The sequence below is a fragment of the Opisthorchis viverrini genome (genome assembly GCF_000715545.1).
Source record: "Opisthorchis viverrini unplaced genomic scaffold opera_v5_330, whole genome shotgun sequence".
NCBI classification, from domain to species: domain Eukaryota; kingdom Metazoa; phylum Platyhelminthes; class Trematoda; order Opisthorchiida; family Opisthorchiidae; genus Opisthorchis; species Opisthorchis viverrini.
The window spans coordinates 244673-255555 of record NW_008751991.1 but is presented as its reverse complement, the minus strand read 5'-3'; the positions used below and the strand labels follow the sequence as shown (position 1 = coordinate 255555).

At 42.0% G+C, this 10883-nt stretch overlaps 1 protein-coding gene across 1 annotated transcript; it reads right to left on the bottom strand.

Moving 5' to 3' along the window:
• Window positions 1-464: 464 nt before the first annotated feature.
• Window positions 465-10074, bottom strand: T265_15049 (hypothetical protein; the record flags this gene model as incomplete). The annotated part of the gene is made up of 4 exons (XM_009176365.1): window positions 465-646; window positions 7216-7472; window positions 7724-7964; window positions 10044-10074. Coding segments are annotated over 4 exons (711 nt in total), but the record flags the coding sequence as incomplete, so codon positions are not given.
• Window positions 10075-10883: the final 809 nt, after the last annotated feature.

The window sequence follows — 10883 nt, the reverse complement described above, 5'->3', positions numbered from 1 at the left end:
CCAAGCTTGTTTTTATTGCCCGTGGTCTTTTACCGACTGCGAAAGTGACAATCCTGGTCTTCAAGGCTGCTTAGACACACGAATGACTCAGTGCGTTTCATTCAGTTCGCGTTCATCGCAAATGGGTTTGATGTGAATCTCTTCTTAATTCGACAACAGAATAATCAGCAAAACACCACTGGGTGAATATATCCGACCGTGAGAGCTTTGCGGGCACACACACGTACACACACTTACCTTACTCATTAGAAGATATTTCTACAAGGAAACTACTCACAAGGTAGATGAAAACTCTCCGACAGCCCACGACCGATTCACCCTTCTTGAGGCTCATCAGGTAGGCGCAGTCCCCGAGTTTCCGTCAACCTCATGATCTACTTGAGCCCAAATTGTGCCGTTTTCTAGAAATACACTAATTTGCTAATCAATTTAGTCGTGGACCGTCGAAGAGTTTTCACCAACCTTGTGAGTAGTTTCCTGTGTAAATATATACTGCGATATCTCGAATATCTTGCCAACTGAATCATGGGGCGGCCTGTGTTCAGCACATTCAATTGTAGAATATCATAAACGAGAGATTCAGTTGAGTTTCTCATGAAAACCAAATCGATTTGCAGATTTCTACGAGATTTGTAACAGGTCAGTTCTAATGTAGATGTTTTATGTTGCCAAGCCCTCTGAAATATGGGAAAACAAAGACTGACCACCAAAGGACAACAGAACCGGTTTGACGCTGATAATTGCAGTGTTTCTAATCTGACGAACTATTCGTAGCTCGGATAAGTCCATTGGCTGCTGGTCATGTGACTGCTGCCTGGCCTTGGCAGATCACTTGCGAACAAGGGGATATCTCTAGTGCACACCCAACTAGGCATTGTTGATGTCTTCTGTTGAAATAATGAACGCTCTTCGATGCGAATTTGTCTATCATCAAATACAAACTAAGCGGTTTCAACCAATTGGATGTCAGCATTACTATCTCGTTTGAATAGAGTTTTTGGAAAGTGAACATACTCAAGCGTCCTCTTGAAAGTTCTTAGACGTTCATTGAATATTGAACAATAGTAAACAAACACTGCACAGCGGTTCCATAATTTCCGTTATAACCTTCATCTTCTATTGGACATTGGAACTTTGAATTCTCGCATGTCTCATCAGTACAGCGCACCGTTAGACCGGTATGGCGCGAAATGTCAACAGGTCATTGGCCACCCTCAGCGATAAGGTCAACAGTCGCCTGATCAACAGTCAATAGTCTCAGTATCCTTGCAAATGAGTCTACTGTTGGTTTAAGCTCATACCAATTTGTTGCAATTCAAGCCATCAAATCGCGTAAACCATACTGGCTTTCACTGAGTGAAACTGAGAGTTGCATAGGCCCTTTAGGGCTGAACAGTTATGTTACAACCTGTGACAAACCTTGCTAGTAGACCGTTTAATTGCGTGTCACTTATATTTCCTTCGTCAAGCCGTTTTATAAAATAGGAATAGTGTGGTTGAGTAGGCATCATTTTGTCTCCAAAAATGCTGTAAATCTTGTTTAATAGCGGTCAGACATCCCTTCTTTCAAGACAAGTAGTCCGTTTCAAAAGAGACTGCGCCGTGTTAGTGAAGTCAACGTATGCTGAAAAGCCAAGAAACAGCGCGGCTCTCAAAAAAATTCAGAATCCATGACGTTTCGGTCAGTAGTCCGACACTGAACAGTTCGGACATAAGCAGCTGGTGAGCAGTGCGGCTAGCTTCAACTTAGAACACAGCGGAGCACATCCTTCAATAACGGAAAGGCGGACTGGTTTTTTCGAGTGCCATCTTCTTTAAGGAAACATCACAAACTAGAGATTTAGCCGGGATCCAGGTGAATCTCTCGTAAAACCAAACTTATTTTTACTATGGGAACCAGCTCCGAACGTAACGGGATTACATAACGGCCAATGGAATAACCGTTTTCGTTGACACAGATTTCATTGGTTGTCCTTCACTCGCCCTTGACAGATGAGTTGTATTCTTAGTATCACTTTTGGCCGCTTGTGCGCAGCGGTGATCAATACAGCAGATGACTCGCACGTTTATTGACTTTCTGGCTTGGCTAAGCACACCAGGCGTTCAAGCGGCTGTCCAGATTGCGGTTCACGATAATAAGGAGGCATTAAGAGACTGTCGTCAACAAAAGTTTGCAAATGAGAGTATTTCGCCAATTTCTTCAAGGAAAGCTTTATTCATCTTCTGAAGTTACTCTCCACTTTTAACATGATTGTGGTACGAGAATTTGAATGTGTATTTCCTTTATTTGAAAGACACCATTTGACGTTGACCTCCAAACAGACAGCAACAAATTTCTCAGAGCCATGAATTTGTTCTTTTCTAGTGTGGCATCCGTTCGGTGGCATTGCGTGAAAGCCTTGAAAAGATTGCGGGCCAAACCCGGCCACCTCACCGAAAAATTTATACCGAAAGGATGGTTTGTTCACATATATTAGTTCGAATGCTCAGGTTGTTAGCAGGCATTTTGGTTTCTAACTGACCAGTATGAAATAAATATCAAATTTGTACGCCCAAGCGCCCATGCGCATACGAAAAACCAATGGCATTGTGGAGAAATCAGAAGTGGACAGTCAAATAGTTTTTATTCCCTATTGGAAGTAATACAGTGTGAAGAGAAAAAATATTCATGTCTACTCTCTCTCTCTTCCTGTCACTCCCTGAGTTGCGTACTGGCTCAGCACGAGTAGAGTGACTCGGTGCATGATACAACTGTCTGCGTTTGGACATTTTCAAAGAGATACTCAATGACAGATTTTTTATTATCTATCATCTTCCAGCCACAGTGCTTTGTTCGAATGTGCGTGTGTGGCAGGGGGTGGAGAGTTTGCCCTTGCGAAACAACGGCTGTTTTGGTTTTTTATCGGGAAGGTGAAATTCGCACGCACATTTGTTGTCGTATTTTGTACACACAAAAAAACTGACAAACTCTGAGCTGTTAAAGCAATGTACCAGCAGCAAACCTACCGTCTAGGAACGTTATTTTTAAGTTTAATTCGGTGCCTGCCTTTATAAAACTTCCGACGAAAACTTGGAGTTTAGCATTCAACTGAACTTTCATTTGGGACACCTTGGTCTGTCCCAAGACTCAGTAAAGTATACTTGGAGCTAACAGAATCGAAGAGTTTAAATTTTCTAAAAGAATAAAGTTTATCGTAGGCTACAGAATCTCGTATTATTTCGTAATTGTTAACCAGTGGCAGACAACTACTGAAAGGCGTGATGCTTACTAATCCAAAACGTTTTTCTGATGTACTAGTGTCTTCCCACCCATTTCAAATGAATGGCTATATTGTTGAATGATTAACAACGTGATCCACGTGATCCACATATGGGACGGGAATTCTATTCACAGGAGGCTTGATAATTTGGCAAAGGACAGAGGGTTGTATGTGGGCACGACAGTTGTTCAGCCACTTTCAACACGTGGCCGCCGTACCACTCAAAGTAAACAGGATGTTTGAGAGGCTATGAGGTTGCCAAATGAAGGCAAGAGTAAATCCTCGTAATGTACTACTCATAAAGTTGCTGAAAAGCCGTCAACAGCCCACGACCGGTTTCGCCCTTCTTGGGGCTCATCAGGTAGGCGCAGTCCCCGGGTTTCCGTCAACCTTAAGTTCTATTTGAAACCAAATTGCACGAAATTAGCGAATATACACTCATTTGCAAACTAATTTGGTTTGTCCGAGAGACTCACCTGGAACCCAGCTGAATCACTCGTTTGTGACGTTCTCAGGCAACTGAATGCGCTGCACCAGGCCGCCTCATGTCCCAGACGCTACGATATTCGAGATATCGCGATATATGTATATCCTCGTACTGCACTACTCATAAGGTTGCTGAAAATCCATTGACAGCCCACGAACGGTTTCGCCCTTTTCAGGGCTCATCAGGTAGGCGCAGTCCCCNAACCTTAAGTTCTACTTGAAACCAAACGAGAGGTTCAGCTGGGTTCCAGGTGAGTCTCTCGAAAAACCAAAATAGTTTGCAAATGAGTGTATATTCGCTAAAGGCAAGAGTAGTTCGTATATCAAGTTTGGGTTCAAACCTCATATTTCAGTTTGATAAATTTTCGTATCGACCAGTGAGCTATCGCTAAAACATTAAAACCGTACGTTTTGAATGGTATTCTGATTGGACACGAACGCCTACAAAAAGCCATATAAACACAACAATGATTTTTTCCGTGGGTCATTCAAAATCATCGATTTATTTGGGGTTTGTTTGAAAACTATTGCTCACAACAAACATCCTTGTTGTTGAGGTAGATTAGTCACATTTTTTGGTCCCCACTTTAAATCGGCGCCCCTGTTTTTATGCTATGAAACCTAGCTGCCTTGTTTTGAAGTTTCAAACTGTTCGCTGTTTCTCACTCTAGAGAAACTATTTCGAGCAGAATAAATCAATACCTCAAAACCTTGTTGAACTTGTCACTTGAACAGAGGAGTCATATTCTGCATGCTTACCACATAATGTAGATAGCTGAGGTTCCTGTTGAAACGTCTACACATCCGTTTCCAAGACCTCACACCCCGAGTTTCCTTCCCAAAGGGTAATCGGCAGGATAAACTTACAATCATTAGAATCCATCGATTTTCCTGATTAATTCGTGATCCTTTTCGGACAGCTAAGTGCAGTGTATTGACGATCAATACATTGATCATTTCTTTGAATCAATACAGGAGAATATCCTCACTGGTTCATATAATGGTGCTCTCAAAACTAACGCAAGCATATCACTCTTAAACCGAGTTTTCAGCGTCTTGGGGGAAGTATTCGAGAGCGAGTGTTGGCTGAGTTATTAGTCTCATCCTCAAACCCCCTTGTGAAATTGAATAATTCATACTAAACCAAATTTTATCGAGGAGAGCTTCCTTTGGTCACTTACATGTTAGTATGAGCAAATCAGTGATTTAAGTCATGTGCTTTTAGGGTAAGTATTCGTGGATTCCATCTCTTTACACAGAAGACCGGGATTTTGGAGTTCGTGATCATGCGTATTCGGATGACTTCCGTGTAGTGTAGGTCGTTAAGAGGGTCTCCCGCTTGATGTGCCTTGTTTAACATGGACCTTGAAGCGTTGTGTGATAAAAACCCTGGTTTTTTTATTAGCAAACAGGTTTTTGGTTATTCAACCATAAAAACATGCTTCATCGAATACCTCCGACGAGAGATTAAGACTGTCACCCATGTATGACACCCAGAGGAAATTTCTGAAAAATATTTCATTCTTGTGGCGTTAAAGAACGCAAATGAACCAATGGCACATGCATCTAAAGATCAGCAGAGATTTCACCCGTAGAACGATTCAAGTATCTTCAGATAGTGTTGACTTTGAGGTGAAAAACGTTTAGGAAAATTTGGGAATAATTGCCAGAATCACTGAGTTTGAGCATACATCACTGACACATGGAAACGTACCATGAATAATATGGATAGACAGCTTTAAAATTAATAGCTGGATTTTTTTTAAAAATAAACGTCGTTCAGAGTGGTGAAATATTCCCGGTGAATAACACTTTTTCCCACCCCTTTTCTCGATAGAAAGTGATTAACGTGGTTAAACGTTGCATGGATTGAACTGGCCCAAATCAGGGTGACTTAAAAGAATGCAAGTAGGTGTAGAGTAGTTCTGAATTTTCGGCTGATTCTCTGCAAGTATTCAGAATAATGGGCTACATTATAATGCGGATAACTAGGAAGCCGTCAGCCTCTAAACAAGAATCCGGAATTTAGTGAGAACAAAATGGTAAATCGGCAAATGTACAAAATTACACTGGCTACTTGAACGAAGGTTCTAAAGGGATCAGATAAGAGCTTGTTTGATTGTAAGCGAGAACTCCATTGGACTGGTCTTTTTTATACGCCTGATAATGTGAGTATTGCCAAAGGACAATCCATACCGGGTTGTAACATACTACTTATTAGGGATTTAATCCTACTCTACAAAGATTATATGTGCATCACCTACCACTCTTAAAAAACAAACCTGACGTTCACCGAATTCCGGGCGTTTACGACTTGTACAACGACAACTGAAATATTTGTCGCCACAAATTAAAAACACCAAGCAAACTGAGAACTATGTGCAATGAGAAGGGTTGTGTATGATCTGATTTGGGTGCACATTTAAAAGGTCACACAAAACCCTATTGGACAAGAAGCAAGTGAGGCAGATTACCTTGAGTTTTGTATCATATAAATCTATTATAAATAACCTGTCCAACACTTGGCCCCATCTTACGACCCTGATGTTGCACACATTACTTGTTGTGACCCTGAGTTTTTCCACGCTGCTACCGTTTGCAGAACAGGTTACCTTGAACGAAGCGCTCCATGTTCCCCCCAGATATATCTACTACGAACAAGGGGAATTCAACATTGGATTTCACGCTGGACTGTCAGTTTTATTACTCTATTCCATGCTCACCATTATCATATTAACGTTTACCGGAATTTCGAAAAAATTCGGACGCCGTAGAAAGCGGACAAAATCCATTTGAGTGAGTCTGATTGTACTGGATTTGGATAGGACAAAGACGCCGACTGTATCAAGATCAGAAATTCATACGACAAAATGTTTGCAACCGTTTCACGTGCAAAATAAGCTGTTCAACTATGCGGACGATTCGTTCGTAGTTTGAAGATCTCAGCGTACCTTCCCCAATCAGCTTTGTAGAACCGAGAGACTCAAGGCTATCTCATTAAATGGGGACATACACTGGGTTTTAAAACTTGAGATTGAAAGTAATTGGCTGAAATTCATTCCTGCGAGTATTCCGTATGTTGCTGACCGGTGGAGACTTCCACTCCACGGATCTCCGAAAGGTATAAAAATCGCTGATTTCTGAGGCTTATGTGTTGGTTTACTCTTCAGTCACCACATGCTACTGAAAAGTGGGAGAAATATCACTTAAAATGAAGTGAAATTGTCCTTCGAGAATTAGGCTTATTTGCAAATCAGTTTAGTTTTCACCTACGCTTATTTGCAAATCAGTTTGGTTTTCACCTAGGAGACTTAACTGAATCTCTTGTTTATGATATTCTACAACTGAATGTGCTGCACACAGGCCGCCTTATGATTCGGTTGGCACGATATTCGAGATATCGCAAAATATTTTCATGAAGGAAACTACTCACAAGGTTGCTGAAAACTCTTCCTTTATTAAAATATACTGCGATATCTCGAATATCTTGCCAACTGAATCGTGAGGCAGCCTGCGTGCAGCACATTCAGTTGTGGAATATCGTGAATGAGAGATTTGATTGAGTCTCTCTTGAAAACCAAATTGATTTGCAAATGAGTGAATTTCTCAAAAACAGTCCAATTGGGGCTCAAGTAGATCATAAGGTTGACGGAAACTGCGCCTACCTGATGAGCCCGAAGTGGAAGGGCGAAACCGGTCGTGGTCTGTCGAAGAGTTTTCAGCAACCTTGTGAGTAGTTTCTTTTATGAAATTGTCCTTTACCGACTGGGTTTGTGTCACATTAAACGGCCATTTTTTTGTCTTAGATTCTCAATATTTTGGTCGGCACATTGGTGATTAGACTGCGTGATTTGTTCCCGATATACAGTGTGTCGTGTTTGCCACTTGAAGACAAAATACACAAAGCCGTTCAGTTTCACTAAGGGCTGACTTACCAGCACAACCTCGTAATTAATGGGGTTCCCTTCTAAAATTACCGGTTCTCCGTTATTGGCTTGCACGTTTTAGATACTTGCAGATGAGGCATATTTGACAGGGTCGTGGACCAATAATGATAATAATGATCGTTCAGCTGTAGCGACCCTTTGGTACCTAGCTGCCGTGCTACCTGAAGGAAGCACGAGGTCGGGGATACGCCATGCCCAAGCTTAGACAGAGGAAGTCGAGAGGCAGAGGTCGGGTTGAAACCACGCACCTTACGTTCAGTAAATTCGCGCTCTAACCACTTGAGTCATATAGGATTGTAGACTATTTCAAATCGAACATGAATCTTACAAATCAAACGGCATTATGCGGTCCTGTTGGGCTTTGAACTTAAAGGTTGTATTTTTGGATGATACCCGAAGCCATGCCCAAGTCAAGCTCAGCAAAACCGTGATGAACAAGACAACTTAATGAAACATTCGCCTATATTCTTTTCGCAAATTTTTGTCTAATTCTGGAGCTTGGAGCGCTTGAAGCTGCAAGTTGTAAACGTATCCTTATTAGTGTTTCCTTATTAGTTTTCATCACACACCTTCTTCAGCGTCCTGGCCTAATCTGACCAAACTAATCCTCACTGTCAGCGTCCAACCAGCCAATAGCCAACTAGGATTAGAAAGCTTGAAATGGTGAATGTTTTCCACAAATCCTCTTGGTCAGTCGTTGATCCGGGTTTAATTCAGGAAGATAATCCGCGGACAAGCAAACTGCATGGATACCATGAGATGTTGGTTAGAGAGTTGAAAGATGAGCAGAACAAATGAAGTCTACTTGGATTAGCCTACCTGAAGTTTAGTGTGTCCATAGCCAATGGTAATACCGAGTGTCCTTTGAGTGTGTTTGAAGCTATCGGCTTTGGTGATCTGTTAGACTGGCCGATATTGAAGACGAGCTTGCGAACGTCTCGTCACCAGTCGATGGGACGTACTTAGTGTTTAGTTGGAAAAGCACTTTTTTCATCAAGTTTCCCAGCTTGGTGCATTTGATAACATCTGCTTCGGGCAGAATGCTTGGTAAACGAAAAAAGACGAAAAAATACGCTTTAAGCTAAAATGTCTACCCCGCTTCTCGCGATCCCTAAGATAACGCACACTTTGTTGTTCATTTGAGTACAACGGTATCAGTTTTAGTCGACTTTTACTAAATCTGTGACGCCGTCTAGCCAGACAGAAGCTGCTGTGAAGCATATTGTCGCATAGCTAGGACCCGAAATTCATAATCGGGTAAACAAATTTCTTTCAGGTTGATTTGAGGATATTCGAGAATTTCCGTGGTGATTTTGTCATGTGAGTGAAGTTAACCTATACTGAAAAGCTCTAGCCAGACAGAAGCTGCTGTGAAGCATACTGTCGCATAGCTACGACCCGACATTCATAATCAGGTAAACAAATTTCTTTCAGGTTAATTTGAGGGTATTCGAGAATTTCCGTGGTGATCTTGTCATGTAAGTGAAGTTAACCTATACTGAAAAGCCAAGAATCACTGTACAGATGGAAATAATGCACAGCGCATATTCCACGAAACTCAAAGAAGTATCGATCGTGCAAACTCTAGACCCTTAGTTTGAACATCTAATTGTTCAGCCACGAACGGCTGGTCAGCATTATGCTTAAATTGTACTCAGGCACGATATAGCGCCACGCGACATTCAATCACATGACTCGCATCAGGAGATCAGACATGTAGACTAGCTCCTCAACTGATGAGTTCTCAGACGGAAGTACAAAATCTCCATTAAAAATCCCCTATCTCCTAACACCATCAACAGTGGATAAGTAGCTCATAGTGGAACTATCATCAAAGAAAAGATCACCCGAGGAGCCACTCAACACGTGAACACATGATATGAATCCCGTGATTGAAGAATGACTGACGTTATAATCCTGTCCTGGCCGAACAGCTCAAAGTTTAACCTAGTAGCCGAGAAGACACGAGTTCGAAACTCCTGGAATTTCGTGAAGTGCACACCGCCGATAATTCCCAGTAAAGTCGAAACGGCCCTGCAGTGTTTCTCAGATTTTTAGCAAAGCCTGGCCACAACTGCAATACCAGTAAAGTGTGCACCAGTGCTGAACTATGCGCATTCATCCAAGGACAGGCCGCAAAACATGGTTTCACGATTACCTGGACAGACTGTTTCGGTTACGAGTTTATGAAGCCAATCAGATCGAGCGCAGTATCCTAGTTACTATCAGCCTAGTTGAGCACCAAGTTGTGCGCACCAATTTCCTACTTAAGCGGGCATTAAGTTGAAACTCAACCCTGTTAGCGAAATACACTTATTTGCAAACTAATTTGGTTTTGCAAGAGACTCACCTGGAACCCGAGTGAATCTTTCGGTTTTCATGTCTCCGGGCAACTGAATGTGCTGCACCAGGTCACCTCATGTTTCCGTCGCTACGGTATCCGAGATATCTTGATGTATGTATATATCTGTAATGCACTACTCATAAGGTTGCTGAAAATTCGTCGACAGCCCACGATCGGTTTCGCCCTTCTTGGGACTGATCAGGTAGGCGTAGTCCCCAATTTTCCATCAACCTTGAAACCAAATTGTATGAAATCAGGGAAATACATTAATGTGCAAACTAATTTGGTTTTTCGGGAGGCTCACGTGGAACCCAGCTGAATCTCTCGTATGTGATGTTTCTTTAATGTCATAAACCATAAAAATGAGATCGCTTTTGTGGAAGACCCTCGACCGGAAGAATACCGTACACATCATGTCACCCATTACGGCCTAATAAAACTCGAAATCAAACTATTTTACTACGCACGTACCATAAGTTTGATGGAAATTCGAAGGTTACTACCACTTGCCGGGCATCGTGTTATCATGTGGTTGCCATGCATCGCCTCATACGTCAAGTAGTTTCATTTTCAAGAAATTTGTAACCCAGCTTTACATGCGTTGCAGACGCTCGGATCTAAAGTGCACCGTTGCATTCAGTCAGCAACATTATCAGCACCGAAACAAGCGTTTTAATGACGCATATGTGTCCCAGCTACCGGTATCATTTTGAGCCTGCCATTTTGTGGTTCATCGAATTTACTTTGTTCTGTGAATCAGTACGAGTGGCACTGTCTCCTGGCCGAATGGCAAGTTAATAGCACGTCTTTGCATCTGCTCTCGGTTGAATGATGAAGCTTTGTGAC